Source organism: Carcharodon carcharias, chromosome 22 (genome assembly GCF_017639515.1).
Source record: "Carcharodon carcharias isolate sCarCar2 chromosome 22, sCarCar2.pri, whole genome shotgun sequence".
Taxonomy (NCBI): domain Eukaryota; kingdom Metazoa; phylum Chordata; class Chondrichthyes; order Lamniformes; family Lamnidae; genus Carcharodon; species Carcharodon carcharias.
The window spans coordinates 18,803,828-18,817,279 of NC_054488.1; the positions used below are offsets into that span (position 1 = coordinate 18,803,828).

At 41.4% G+C, this 13,452-nt stretch overlaps 1 protein-coding gene across 1 annotated transcript in view; it reads right to left on the bottom strand.

Annotated features, from left to right (window-relative positions):
- cacna1g (calcium channel, voltage-dependent, T type, alpha 1G subunit) overlaps positions 1 to 13,452 on the bottom strand; it is a 727,897-nt gene that overhangs the window by 203,608 nt on the left and 510,837 nt on the right. Inside the window, exons 10-13 of the mRNA XM_041216784.1 lie at positions 12,047 to 12,198; positions 6,839 to 7,024; positions 4,422 to 4,536; positions 259 to 414 (exon numbers count right to left, since the gene is read on the bottom strand). Coding sequence (XP_041072718.1) covers positions 259 to 414; positions 4,422 to 4,536; positions 6,839 to 7,024; positions 12,047 to 12,198 — 609 coding nt within the window. The remainder of the gene's footprint in view (positions 1 to 258; positions 415 to 4,421; positions 4,537 to 6,838; positions 7,025 to 12,046; positions 12,199 to 13,452) is intronic.

Consider the following 13,452-nt stretch of genomic DNA (forward strand, 5'->3'; position numbering starts at 1 on the left):
TAGGAATGCCTTGCTCTCCCAGGTCCCTGTATGGAACCTTTAGATTCAATGGTTTCCTATCTTCCTTGTGTCATTGTCCTGGATGACACAGGACCCCATTATCTTTGTTTTCTTGTTGCTGCATAGTTATCAGGTAGCTGGGAACGCCAGTGAACATTAGGATATGCCCTTAGCAATCACACACAGCATTAAGCCAGACGGCATTGTCCATTACTGATTTGCATGCATTTTTCAAAGATTTATCACATCATATTTTACCTCAGTCTGAAATCCTTCCACCAAAATGGCAACCAGCAAGTTAAAGAGAACATAGTTGCCAAATGTCATGAGGGCAATGAAGTATAAAGCAGCCAATGGAGAGGTAGAGGCCATTCCATTGTACAGGACCTTGTTCCAATCCTCTTGAGTCAATATCTGTAGAAGACAAAAAATATTCCATTATGAAATAGCACAGCTAAACTTCCAATTGCACTATACAACAAACTCCCAGTTCATCATACTCCCAGTATGTAGACATCCAAATTTTCTGTATATCAATATTTCTCCATAAATTAAGGCAACACCAATCTGAATGTATTAAGATTCAGAGAACTGGCCTTTGTGAACCTGGGACCATAGAAACAGAAGTAGGCCATTCAGCCCCTTGAGCCTGCTCCCTCATTCAATTAGATCATAGTTGACCTGTACCTCAACTCCATTTGCTCACATTAACTCCATATCCCGAATCTAAATTTTCTGGGCTATTTTGCCCCTTGATCCTCCGAGAAAATGTAAAATGTCCTGGCAACATTTCTATCTGCTCAGGCTTTCATGTACTCCAAACAAGTGAAGAAATGTTCAATACACCTACAACGTAAGATTATCTCACTGCACATGGAACGTAATTTCTTTCTTTGCTTGTTGTAGTTATATTCAGGGCAGTTTTGGTGCTGTCAGCTTTTTGGGACTTGCAGTAGTTTCATAAAAGCTTATTGGCCAGCCTTTATTAACATTCTTAGGCAGCAAGTTCCAAATGGAGTGTTAATCCTATGCTTAAGAGTAAAAGATACATTAGGATCATTCTTGACTAGCGAAAGACTCAATAGAATCCATCATGACTATCTGATAGTTTAAAATGGGTGATGGAGTGTTGGCAGCCAACATCGACCCCAAAGTTTTTAACTTATTTGATAATTTTCCACTGGTCCTTGTAGCCTCTCCGAGAATCATGAAGCTCTGCATTAATCTTTGCATTGATAAACAGATGACACATTTAGGCTCTCTGGTGATAGGCTTCCCTGACCATCCCAAGTCAGTTCTGTTTTTGTGGCCAGTGTTGCAGCGTGACTTTCATTAAGTCCTGCCTTGGAGCTGATACCAGTGTCTAGGTGCTTGGGTAGGATTTGGTGTCAAATATGACCACTTGCCCAGAGAAAAATTCTAACTTTTGACTGGGTAAGTGGGATGCCAATGCAAGTTAGCAGCTTCCTGTTTCAGACCTGCTCCAACTGTTCTACATTGCGCTTGGCATTCCTTTCAACAAAAACTGTTAGGGGTGCAGATTATATGGTAGTTAGGAATGCCAGCTGGTGCACTGCCGATTCAGGTGATCGTGGGAGTCAGTGTTAGATCCAAGTAGCTGCTAAAGCTGGACGAGGGCCATTATCAACTACATAGGAAAGTACAAGAGGGTCTCATGATTAGATCTTGCCAATCTTCACTGTATAGACCAACAGATCTAGAGGATGATGCAACTGGGAATTGCATAGGGTTTAATTGGACCAGTGATATTTTATAAGTGGGTGAAAAGGGAATCAGCAGCAAACAGTTGATGGAAAATCATGGCCAACAGGGTTTTTCTCCTTGAGAAATTATTTTAAAAATGACTTGATTCTACTTGCTTGTGGGAGATTGGCAGCCCTACGGAGCAATATTGTCACCATCTGTGCACCAGTTCTACCAAAACAAGTCATAGCTCTGGTAAAGTGTGTTTTACTATGTTAAAGGCACTACATAAATCAAAGTTGTTGTTGTTGTATAGTTGGCTTGTTTACCACATGCTTCCATGAAGGACAATCCATAGGTCAATAGGTGACATATTGGCCTAAAGTTGGCAAAATGTTTCCAAAACACAAAGCAACCTTGTGATCCAATTGCAATAACATCTTGCAGTTTGCCAAAAGTCATTGCCACATGGGTCTAAGGCCAGGATCTTGTGTGCAAACGAAGTCAGCTATTTTCCATTGCCCTGCAATTTAGGAAGCTGAACTATAGTTACATTGAGCAGAGTTCTATGGAAAACTGCATAGACTTCACTCTCCAGACCCATCACTTCTGCTCCTGAAAGGCTTCTCCTTAGTAGTCCAATCTGGAGAGTGTTAAAGCTACTTGATTTTGCATCACCTTGTGAGAGATTGGTGGAGTTTGTGCAGATTCTGTTTACTGTCCAACACAAACTTGCCATCTGTGGTACCCTCTTTTATTCTCCCTTCATCAACTGAATACAATTCTCAGATGAAAATGTGTGAATGTTCACTGGGACTACTCTGGATACAAAGCCTTTCAAAGTATTAATATAACCCCTGCATACAATTGCACTTAATCGAACAATTATTAGAAAAACACATTGTCACAGCTTTAATCATCATGGGGTACTGTAATTTAATGAGATATTCATTACAGCTATAATAACATTTGTTCATGGAAGAAAGAGACCAATTTTTCACAAGTGAGGAGAGGTGCACAAGGTATACAACAACAACCAGCATTTATATATCACCTTTAATTTAGTAAAAACATCCCGAGGTGCTTTATAAGAGCATTCTCTGACAAAATTTGACACCAAGCTACATAAAAAGAAATTAGGATAGCTGATCAAAAGTTTGGTGAAGGAGGAGCGAGTTAAAGGAAGAAATAGAGGTAGAGAGATGGAAAGGTTTAGGGAGGGAATGCCTGAGCTTAAGGCCAAGGTAGCTGAAGGTGCGGTCACCAATGATGGAATGTTGGAAACAGGGATACACAAGAGGTCACAACTGGAGAAGTGCAGAGATCTCAGGGGTTGCAAAGCCGAAGGATATTTTAGAGATAGGGATGAGGTCATGGAACGATCTGAATACAAGAATGAGAATGTTAAGTTCGAGTACAGGTGTGGTTTTGTGCATAGTTCCAAAAATTGAAAACTAGATGAATTCCTGCATTTATGCCAGTGTCATAGTGTGACTATTATGACTGAACTCCAAGAGGAAACCAGGGTTGTCCAACTCATAGTATTATGCACATAATTAACAGTTGTACTTGGAATGCTTCATCAATCAATTAGCAATGCGCCTTTCACCCCACCCTTCTAAATCCAGGCCAATTCTTTCTGGAAAGGGATTAGAACCATGCTGTGATTCTTCACATGCTAACTTTTCCAAGTCGGCTGTGCAAGCCAGAGGAGGTGTTGAAAAGTGCCTGAGCATGTCAGCACAGAAGGGCAAGGAAAATCAGGCCTATATGGGCACCCTGAACCAATGTGACAATTGTGCTGCCATCTCTGTCACACTGCAAAGTTAATGCTACTCTTTCACACCTCTTATAACGAGTGACAGTTTGGCTGCAAACAGTACACAGCCCGGGAAGAACATTAAGAAAGAAAGAAAAAAATGATTTTTAGAAAAAAATCGGCATGTAAAACTAATGAGGGAAAATGGAAGTTTCTGTAGTAGCACTTGGTGGGAAGTTGGGAAACCTTTTGCCCACTTTCACCCTGGTGACTTTATTAGAATCATAGAAGGATTCAGCACAGAAGGAGGTCGTTTGCCCATTGGGCTTTTGCTGACTTTTTGAAATAGCTATCCAATTAATCCCATTCTCGAAACGTCAACTGTTACCCTCTCCGCAGATGCTGTCAGACCTGCTGAGTTTTTCCAGGTATTTTTGTTTTTGTTTTGCTTTTAATCCCATTCCCTTGTTCTTTTCCCTTGGCCTTTGAAGATGTTTCCTCTTTAACTATATATCTAATTCCCTTTTGAAAGTTACTACTGAATCGGTTTCCATGCCCTTTCAGGGAAGGTATTTCAGATCATTAAAACTCACAGCACAAAATTTCTCCTCATTTACCCTCTGGTTCGTTGGCCAATAATCTTACATTTGTGTCCTCTGGTTACTGATCCACCTGGCAGTGTGACTGTTTCTCCTCATTTTCTAAAAACGTTGAATACTTCTATCAAATCTCCTCTGAACTTTCTGTATTCTAAGGAGAACAATCCCAGCTCCTCTCGATACTCTGTCAAAAATTCAAGTTCCTTATCCTTGGTATCATTCTAGTAAATCTCCATTATGTTCTCTTCAAGGCCTTAACATCCTTCCTAAAGTGTGATGTGTGATACCCATAATTGTACACATTGCTCAACTGAACCTTTACCAGTGATTGCTAAAGGTTTGAGTGTAACTTTCTATACCTGGAAGACAGTTACAATAGCCCAGAGAAGTGAGTCGAAATTCTTTCTGTCAGGGAGAGTGTCTCCTTCTTTTTCTGATGCAAATTTGCAGCCAAAAAGATGCATTCCCAGAATACTGTAAGGAAAACAGAATAACATAATTACTAGAAATAAAGGGTATATAATTATAGAATTTAAAAGACACTTTGGGATTGTTGGCAATTGTAGCAACATCAAAAGGCTGATACTTTCCAAAGCTTTATTCTCTGGAAGCATCCCAGTGCCTCCGCAAATCCCCTTCTCTTTATGTAGATTCTTTCAACAGAGGTTCTGTGGCGTCATGCATTTCTCCCTGTTGACTATCTGATCTATCCCGTAATCAGTCACAGGAGGCAATCTTGGAATAAAATAAGTTATTTTGGGGGGAGATCATGGCATAGTGGTAATGTAGTAATCCAAAGACCCAGGCTAATACTCTAGGGGTGTGGGTTCAAATACCACCATGGCAGCTGGAGTTATAGAGCTAGTCTCAGTAATGGTGACCATGAAACTATCATTGATTATCATAGAAACCCATCTGGTTCATTAATGTTCTTCAGGAAAGGAAATCTGGCCTACATGTAACACCAGACCCACATCAGTGTGGTTGAATCTTAACTGCCCTCTAAAATTGCCTAGCAAGTCACTCAGTTAAAGGCAATTAGGGATGGGCAACAAATGCTGCCCTTGCCAGTGATGCCCACATCCCATGAAGGAATAAGTTTTTAAAAAATTACCATGTAAGGTTTATATGGGACCTGTAAGACAAAGGAAGGTGAAGTAGCATTAGTGGACATCCAGTTACATCTCTGAGATGAGTTTGCCCTTGGTGCTGGGGAGGAAATTTTTATAGTACTCTCACCTCTGAGTCAGAAGTTTGTGGGTTCAAATCCCACCCCAGAGACCTGAGCACAAAAGTCCAGGCTGACACTCTAGTGCAATACTGAGTGAGTGCTGCACTGTTGATAGTGCTGTGTTTCAGTTGAGACACTAAATTGAGGTTTCGTCCACTCTTTCAATTGCACATAAAAGATCTTATGATACCACTATCAATGAAGCTCTCCCTGGTGGCCTGGCCAATATTTATCCCCCAGTCAACATCACTAAAACTGATTATCTGGCATTTTTCACAATGCTGATACCGGGACCTTGTTCTATGCAGTTTTACTGCTGGGTTTCCAACACTATAACAATAACTACAAACTTCACTTCAAAACTTCTTTAATTGACTGTTAAGTGTTTTGGGATGTTCTGACGTTGTGAAAGACACTGTAGATATAATTTTTTTTTCCCTTCCATCATTTGAAAGATAGATGCCTCCAAATTTATCCCTGCTTTCTTTTAGTCACATCCACCTTTCTTTCTCTTTGGAAATTTATTTGTGTTTACTCTAAATCTAGAAAAAGTCCACATTACCTCCAACAATTACTCTGTTATCCATACCTCACTGGTTGCTCTTTACTCCCATGATAAGCTTTTAAAATCAAAATTTCACGCCACCTAACCATTTACTTCCTGGTTTGCCTTATATTCTGATTTTTATGAAAGGATATGCAATAAAGACAGCTAAATGGAGCTCAGATACAGATCAACCATGATCAAATTGAATGGCGGATCAGGTTCGAGGGGCTGTTGTCCTACTCCTGTAAGTATGTTCCCTTCATATACCTTTCAACCTTAACTGTGCTCTGCTCTGTGGTGCCTGTCTCTCAGATTGTTTCTTTCAATAGAAGCAAAATACATCCTGACCTACTTGCATCTGAATCACTGATTTTAACTGTGTAAGTGAATGGGTTTTAAGTGAGTTAAAGTCTTGTCTATTGATTGTGATTGATTCAATCTATTCCACTGCAGTAGATATGAAGCTTTAAAGAGTGCATTTACAAAGTGGAAATAAATCATGGGTGTGGAACTTTAGCTTATTTGAATATTGCTGAAAAGAGGGATATGTTGCTGAAAGTTTTTGCCTTGCGCACTCACCAGGACAAATGCAAGAATGCCAAATTTCAAATGATCACAACATTTTATGCTACAGGAGAAAAGGGGTGCTTATTGCATGAATTTGCCAATTACTTTCAGCTTCACATTTATTTGCCAACCGATTGCACTAGTGAGTTGACTCCCCACAATTTCCAAAGGATAGGGGTGAATAGGCTTGGCATGAAGCATCATCTGGGTGGAACTCGGAGAAGCAAATGGGGCAGGGAGGACTGCATGTCCAGAGGGGAACTTGCCCCAATTCTCTTTGTGTTGATTCAAACTCAGGCAGGCTATGTTAGTGGTGATAACCTCTCGCCTGATTTTCCTCTCTGCTCCTCTCCCCAGTGATGCTTTACAGATTGTGTGCTCATAGACTCTTGAATTATTGTGCGAGGCATGGTGGACTGCTTCCCACTCACCTGAAGATGAAGATGAAAAGCATCAGCAGCATGCAGAAGGTAGCAACATTGTCCATTGTCTTCATCAGGACCACCAGTTGGCGTTGCAGGGCTGGCATAAACCGTACCAACTTCAGCACTCGCATCAGGCGGAAGGTACGTAGCACCGAGAGGCCCCCACCCTGCTGACCTACAATTTCCCACACACTGCGGTGCAGTGAAGGGCAGAACAAATTAAATAAAAAGCATAACATTAGTATGAGAACTTGTAATTAAATATCATTCAGCTCTTGAACCTCACAACAGGCAGAAATGTCAACAAGTGCGGGAGGAAACTAGGGCTTGCTTCAGAAAAAAGTGACATTTTCAAATGCAATGTCAGAAACTGGCAGGAAAGGCAGGCTAACTCCTGAGAAGCTGTGGCTCTGTTTTCAAAATGGGATTAATTGACATCACAACTAGGATGATTACAGGAAGAGGAAACAGTCTTGTTTGACAAAACATAATTAATTATTGTAGTAAATATAGTTTTGTTAAATGTTGGACTGTACCTTTAAGAATAGTCCTGTGATGTAAGGTCACTTGATCTGTGTAAACTGATGTGTTAGCAGTGCAGACTGCCTCCGCAGTCAGTATAGAGACAGGGATGGAGTAGAAAGCACATGTGTAGTTGCTGCAGGCTGTACTGTAAATAAACCTATGTTTCCACTTAGAAAGTTGTCTGCAGATCAACTCTATTACAGATAGGTGACATGGCCACACTGCAACAAACTGGCAATGAGGATAAATCAGGATAAATTGGAATCGGTACTGTACCTTGCCTAGCAATTGTGAGTATCAATGTCCATTTAAATAACAGATGTACTCACCCAAAATGACACAATTTGGAAGAATCAATCCCTTTGGGCCAGCCACAGTCTCAGTATATAGAATGCCTTGCGTTCTTCTTTCAAGTGAGCGAAATCATGGGGGAAGAGAAGAGGCGAGTGATCCTCTTGAGTACTTGTGAGAGCAAAACTTGCAGTTTGATTCGAAGTTTGATGGCACCCAGTGCCCCAGATTTGAAGAATTTTAGAGAACTGGTGGACCTTGTGAAAGGAGATTTTCAACCCAAGCCCTTAGTCACAATACAGAGGTTCCAGTTAAATTCGCAAAATAGAGCCCCAGGTGAGACAATTACTAGCTATGTGGTGACTTTGAGGCAACTAACGGAACATTGCAAGTTCAGTGAGACTCTGAATGACATGCTCATTTAGTGTGTGGTGTGAAAGAAGACACTATTCAGAGAAGATTGCTGGCTGAAGTGAATCTGGATTTTCAGAAGGCGTTAGAAATAGGGCTGGCCGTGGAAGTCGCTGCAAGAGATTCACAAGCAATACAAGGCATGCAAAATGGTGCCGTACTCCAAATTGGGCAGGAACAGTCAGCCGAAAGTCACATGAAAAAGCGAGACTCCACTGCAAAGCGGGAAATGGCCCCTGCTAATTGAAAAATAAGAAGAAATAACTTAGCAGCTAAATTGAAGAACAGTTTTAATCGATGAGGAAACAGTCTTTTAGTGATTGGCAGTTTAAAAAGTAGAATGTTACTTTGGTCACAGAAGTGCACATATAATGAGACAATGCAAAGAGAGATTTTAGCAGGCTTGCAAACAACAGAAGAAGCCCAATGAAATATACAGTGTTGAAGAACCTGGAACAACAAATTCTGACATTTATTCATTGTTTAACATGGAAGTTGGGAAGATAGTGCTAATATTTGTTACAGTACAAGTGAATGATAAACCAGTAAAAATGGAAGTAGACACAGGAGCTTTCACTGTAATTGGAGAACACACTTTCAAATATTTGAGTCATGGTGAACATCAATTAAATTTGGAACAAACATCTGCCAAGCTGAAAATGTACACAGGCAAAGAAATCCAAGTAAAAGGTATCAGATGAGTAACTGTCCATTATAGAAACCAATCGGCACAGCTACCAGTAATGGTATTGAGAGGCAGAGGACCAAGCCTACTAGGGTGAAACTGGTTAAGAGATATCAACCTTGATTGGCCAGTGAGGTTTCAAAAGGAAGCTGGAAGAGTTCATGTCTCGATAAAGGAACAAGGCAAAGTAAGGCAGAAAGAGCCTGGAGAGTTCAAGGATCACAACAGGATGAAAAGGGAGTGTGTAAAGACTCAACAACCTGAAGAAACAGTCTATCTCAAAAACCTGCAAGAACAGCAGAAGAAACTCAAAGAGACCCTGCTGAATGACAGACTTCAAGATGAAATGAGTAACCTTTGCAAGGAAAAGGAAAACCTGTTGAGAAACCTTCACACATGACAAGATTCTGTCAGGTCAATGTCTGTGCCTCTGGAACAGTACAAAGAGAAACAGAAAGAATTCAGCACCTCTCTGAACAAACTGAAGAATCAGTTGGCGGAGAAGACAAACAATGTTCAAGTTTCCTGGAGGCAGCCAACAAATACAAAAAAGAGACAGAAGAGCTGAGGAATCAGCTAAACAAAGTCAGAGAGGCTTTGAAAACAAAAATCGGCGAGCTTTCCAAGAGGCGAGCAGATTCTGAAGTTTTGGGAGATTCAGCTACTGAACTAAGACAAGTTGAGATTTCATCTGAGAGAAGTCTGGCCGACAGTGAAGTCAAAATGAAGAATGAGACTAAACTCTGAAAAGACAATAAAATGGTGGCTGGTAGCAGCTATAAACACTCGAAGGAGGCAATAAACAAATTATTAAACTGTGCCTACTTTGATGTTATTCCAGTCCCTTACAATGGATGATGATGCTGAAGTACAAAGAAGTACAAGTTACTTCCAAAGCCTTATCTGGAAAGAATTCTAGATACTGTAGACAAATATGAAGAAGTTAACAGGTGATTCATTGGAGACCGAGCTTGCACGGTTTCTTTTCTACGACAGAACAACCCCACCCCCCACCCCCAACACGACAATAGGAGCAACACCTGCAGAATTGTTGATGAGACACTGGCTTAGGACAAGACTGAGCCTAATATTTCCAAATTTAGAGCGGAAGTTGGAGGAGAGTCAAGGAAACCAAAAAACTGCCCATGACTTGCATAGTCGTGAGAGACAATTTACTGTTGGAGAAGAAATATATGTAAAAATGTTTGGTGGAGGATTGAAGTGGTTACCGGGTAAAGTAAGTTCAGTGACCAGACTATTATCATACCACATGGAAGTGGAAGACCAGGTCACCCGTAAGCATGTGGACCATTTGAGAAAAAGAGAGATACCACAACAAGATACGGTTCCACCTGTAACCATTGCTGAACCAATGTTTCCTGTTGAAGATGCTCAACCAAGGACTGACATGTTTGATGTCTCTACGAGAGAGGAAGACACTGAACTGTAAGTGCCCACCGAGGTACTTGATGTTCATGCAGTTCCAGAGAATGTGATTCCTGAAAAAGAATCTGAGGTTGTGGAGCTGTGACATTCCACACGAATCAGGAAACCACCTGAAAGACTGAATTTGTAAATTTCATGATCTATATAAATATTATAATGTCATGAGATAGATATACTTGTAAATACAATATGTACAGCAACGTTAAAAGGGGAGGAATGTAGTAATTATGGTTTTGTTAAATGTTGGACTGTACCTTTAAGAATAGTCCTGCGATGTAAGATCACATGATCTGTGTAAACCAACGTGTTAGCAGCACGGGCTACCACCAGTCAGTGTAGAGATAGAGATGGAGTTCAAAGCACACGTGTAGTTGCTGCTGACTGTATTGTAAATAAACCTAATGTTTCGACTTAGGAAGTTACCTGCAGATCAACTCTATTACAAATAGGTTACACAGCCACACTGCAACATTGATGAAACTGCCAAAATAGTTAATTAACCCTCCCTCATCTCTTGACTGATTTCCAATATGGTCCTTCGTTTCTCAAGAGAACAATAATTCAATAAGTTTAGTTGAAAAGCAAATAGAAACCAAGAGCATTACATATACTTATATATTATTTGGGTACTTGCATAGGATTCAGTGCCCTCACACTACAACCATGTAAACTACACAGCACTTCTGGGTTGCTCATCATTTACTGTATATCAGGGTGGCCAGTGAGAATCACACCACTCTGTTAATTTGGAGTTATCAGTTGGAGATTCAGTAGAGGGAAAAACATATTGGGCAGAATATTGTGCCTTCACCCTTGGCGGGTTTGGTAGTGGGGGGCACTTAATCGCACAGGTGGGTGGCACATGGCAACCCGGCCACCTGTCCTGATTAAGTCCGTGATAGGAAGGCTTGTGGATGGTCTTCCCGTCCCAATTGAGGCCCTAAAGTGGCCAACTAATGCCCATTTGAGGGCCTTATCCTGTCGCCACTGGCATTCATCCAGCGACGGGTGGGGAGGCTCGCCATGCGGGGAGCACAACAAGCAAACTGCGGCAAGTTTGCTTGCGGGATCCCGGGGGGAGACGGAACATCCATCGTTCAACTCGATGCCTGATTGAGGGTCCTGGCATCAGGAGGGGGGGGCGTAGGCAGCCTGCTGAAAACCGCCCTTGCTGCCAACTCCCTCACCCTTCCACAAACCCCTCCCGGTGACCCCTCTTGCCATCACTCATCTGTGCCTGGGTCCCTCCTAGATTGGAGGCTTTGTGTGGGAGCTGCTGTCTATAGAGGAGCTACCAACCTCTGATTAGCCACCAGCCCTTCTGCCGCTGGGGCCCTTCACCCTGGGAGAAGGCCTGCCACTGACCTGTTAAGTGCCTGAGCGGCGGAAGAAGTGGTGGGCCTTCTCGAAAAGCGATGTGTGGGTCTTGCTGGCTCTCCAGGCAGCGGCCGAGACCCCCACATCACCTCCACAAGTTCCCTCCCTTTGAAAGAGAACCTGATGTGATACTCTGGGTGCAAACCTCACCATCGGCAACTTTCACTCTCAATGCTATCTGAAGGCTTTATATGGACTTCATGGGACAAAGGGTGGAATTGGTGACTGCGTGAGAGAGGATATGTGTGAGATGAGAAAAATGGAGAGGGGAATGAGGGGTACATAAAAGGAAGAGACAAATTGATAGGTAGGTTTTGACTTTGTCCATTAGTATAGCATAGATGATAGTGAGTCAATAGTCCATTTTATATTTCTCCTGATTTTTATTTTCCAATTTTTTTTTAAGAGATTCCTGTATGTTATGTTTTACTATTTAATACTTTCAAGAAAAGACTTTGCATTTACTTATGACAATTTACCTGATGACTACAATGATGCCATCGAAAATGTTGTAAGGGTTCTTGATGTAGCCAAATGGCCCATATACCAGGATCTTCAAAAGCATTTCCAATGCAAACAGGCTGGTGAAGACAATATTGCTGATCTCTAGGGCATTTGTCAACTCTTCTGGCTGAAGAAGAAAATGAAAAACACATCAGAATAAATAGAGGATAACTGTTTGTATGTAGTTCAGCTGCCAGGGCTCTACTTCGCTCATTTGCTTTTTTGTGGAGGGGTGTGTATATTTTGTAATCATCGAAGCAAAGATTTCAGTGCTGTGGAGTATGACTGTTATCCTCCAATAAGCAGTGTCACGTTTAGATGCAGGGTAAAGCTCTCCCTACTCTGTCTCAACAATATGCCTCAACCCCAAATTCACAAGAGCTCGCCTAACTGCACCAGTGTGAATTTTTCCACATCCCTATATCCAATGGCCTTTCTGAAGACCACTGTCGATTAGTGTGCAATGATGCCTATACCTGTTAGGAACTGGACTGATCAGAAGAATAACTTCATGCAAAACATCTGCAACTCACAGAGAGAGAGGGCACTTTCATCTCATCAGTCTGCCTGGTCTCACTGGTGAAGGGCAATGTGCTTAATCCCATGTTGCCAATAGATCTTCACACTAAATGGGCTTATTTATTTATATTATTTTCCTCTGCTATATTCAGCATCGACCACAAAATCCAGCTAGATGTTTGGGTTATAAATCAAACAGGAGAATGAGTTGATGCTGTGCATGTATTATGCTGAAGGTTCACTATTAATGTATGGTGAATAGATTGTTCTCTTTTTGTTAGCTGATTTTTCCCCCCCTATCTGGAGACTGTCTCCCACTTTTCAATGTAGAAGAAATGAGGCAGGCAAACAGGATGAAGGATGATTATCAGCAGTGGGAATGTTATCTGACTTTTCCCTCTTCTCAACCTGGGGAACCAACTGAACATTCCTACCTCAGCTGGAATTTGCCATCTCAGCTTTGGTCAGCGAGTGAATGTGGAACCGACCTGGATGGAATATCACATTGAGCAGTGCATAGACCCATTGGGAGTCAGCTTTTCCCCCATTCCTAAAGATCATTTAATAAAATCCATTTGCAGTGTTCAGCAAGGGTCTAGAGCAATAGTGTGAAACATACTTATGGCAAATTGGCAGACTGTTTTATACCATGCATGATCTTCTTTTACATAGCCTCAAAAGAAAATTTGGCACACTGTGAAACAATGTGATCATCTCGCTATCAACTTCTTTAGTGTTGCTGATGAAGAACAATTTCACTCTCATTGTCTCCTATGTCTCTATTCCTCAAGTAGCACATGGTCTGCCTACAAGAGAAACCTAATGAAGCACAATTAAAGGGTTCAAAATAAGATATCAAAAT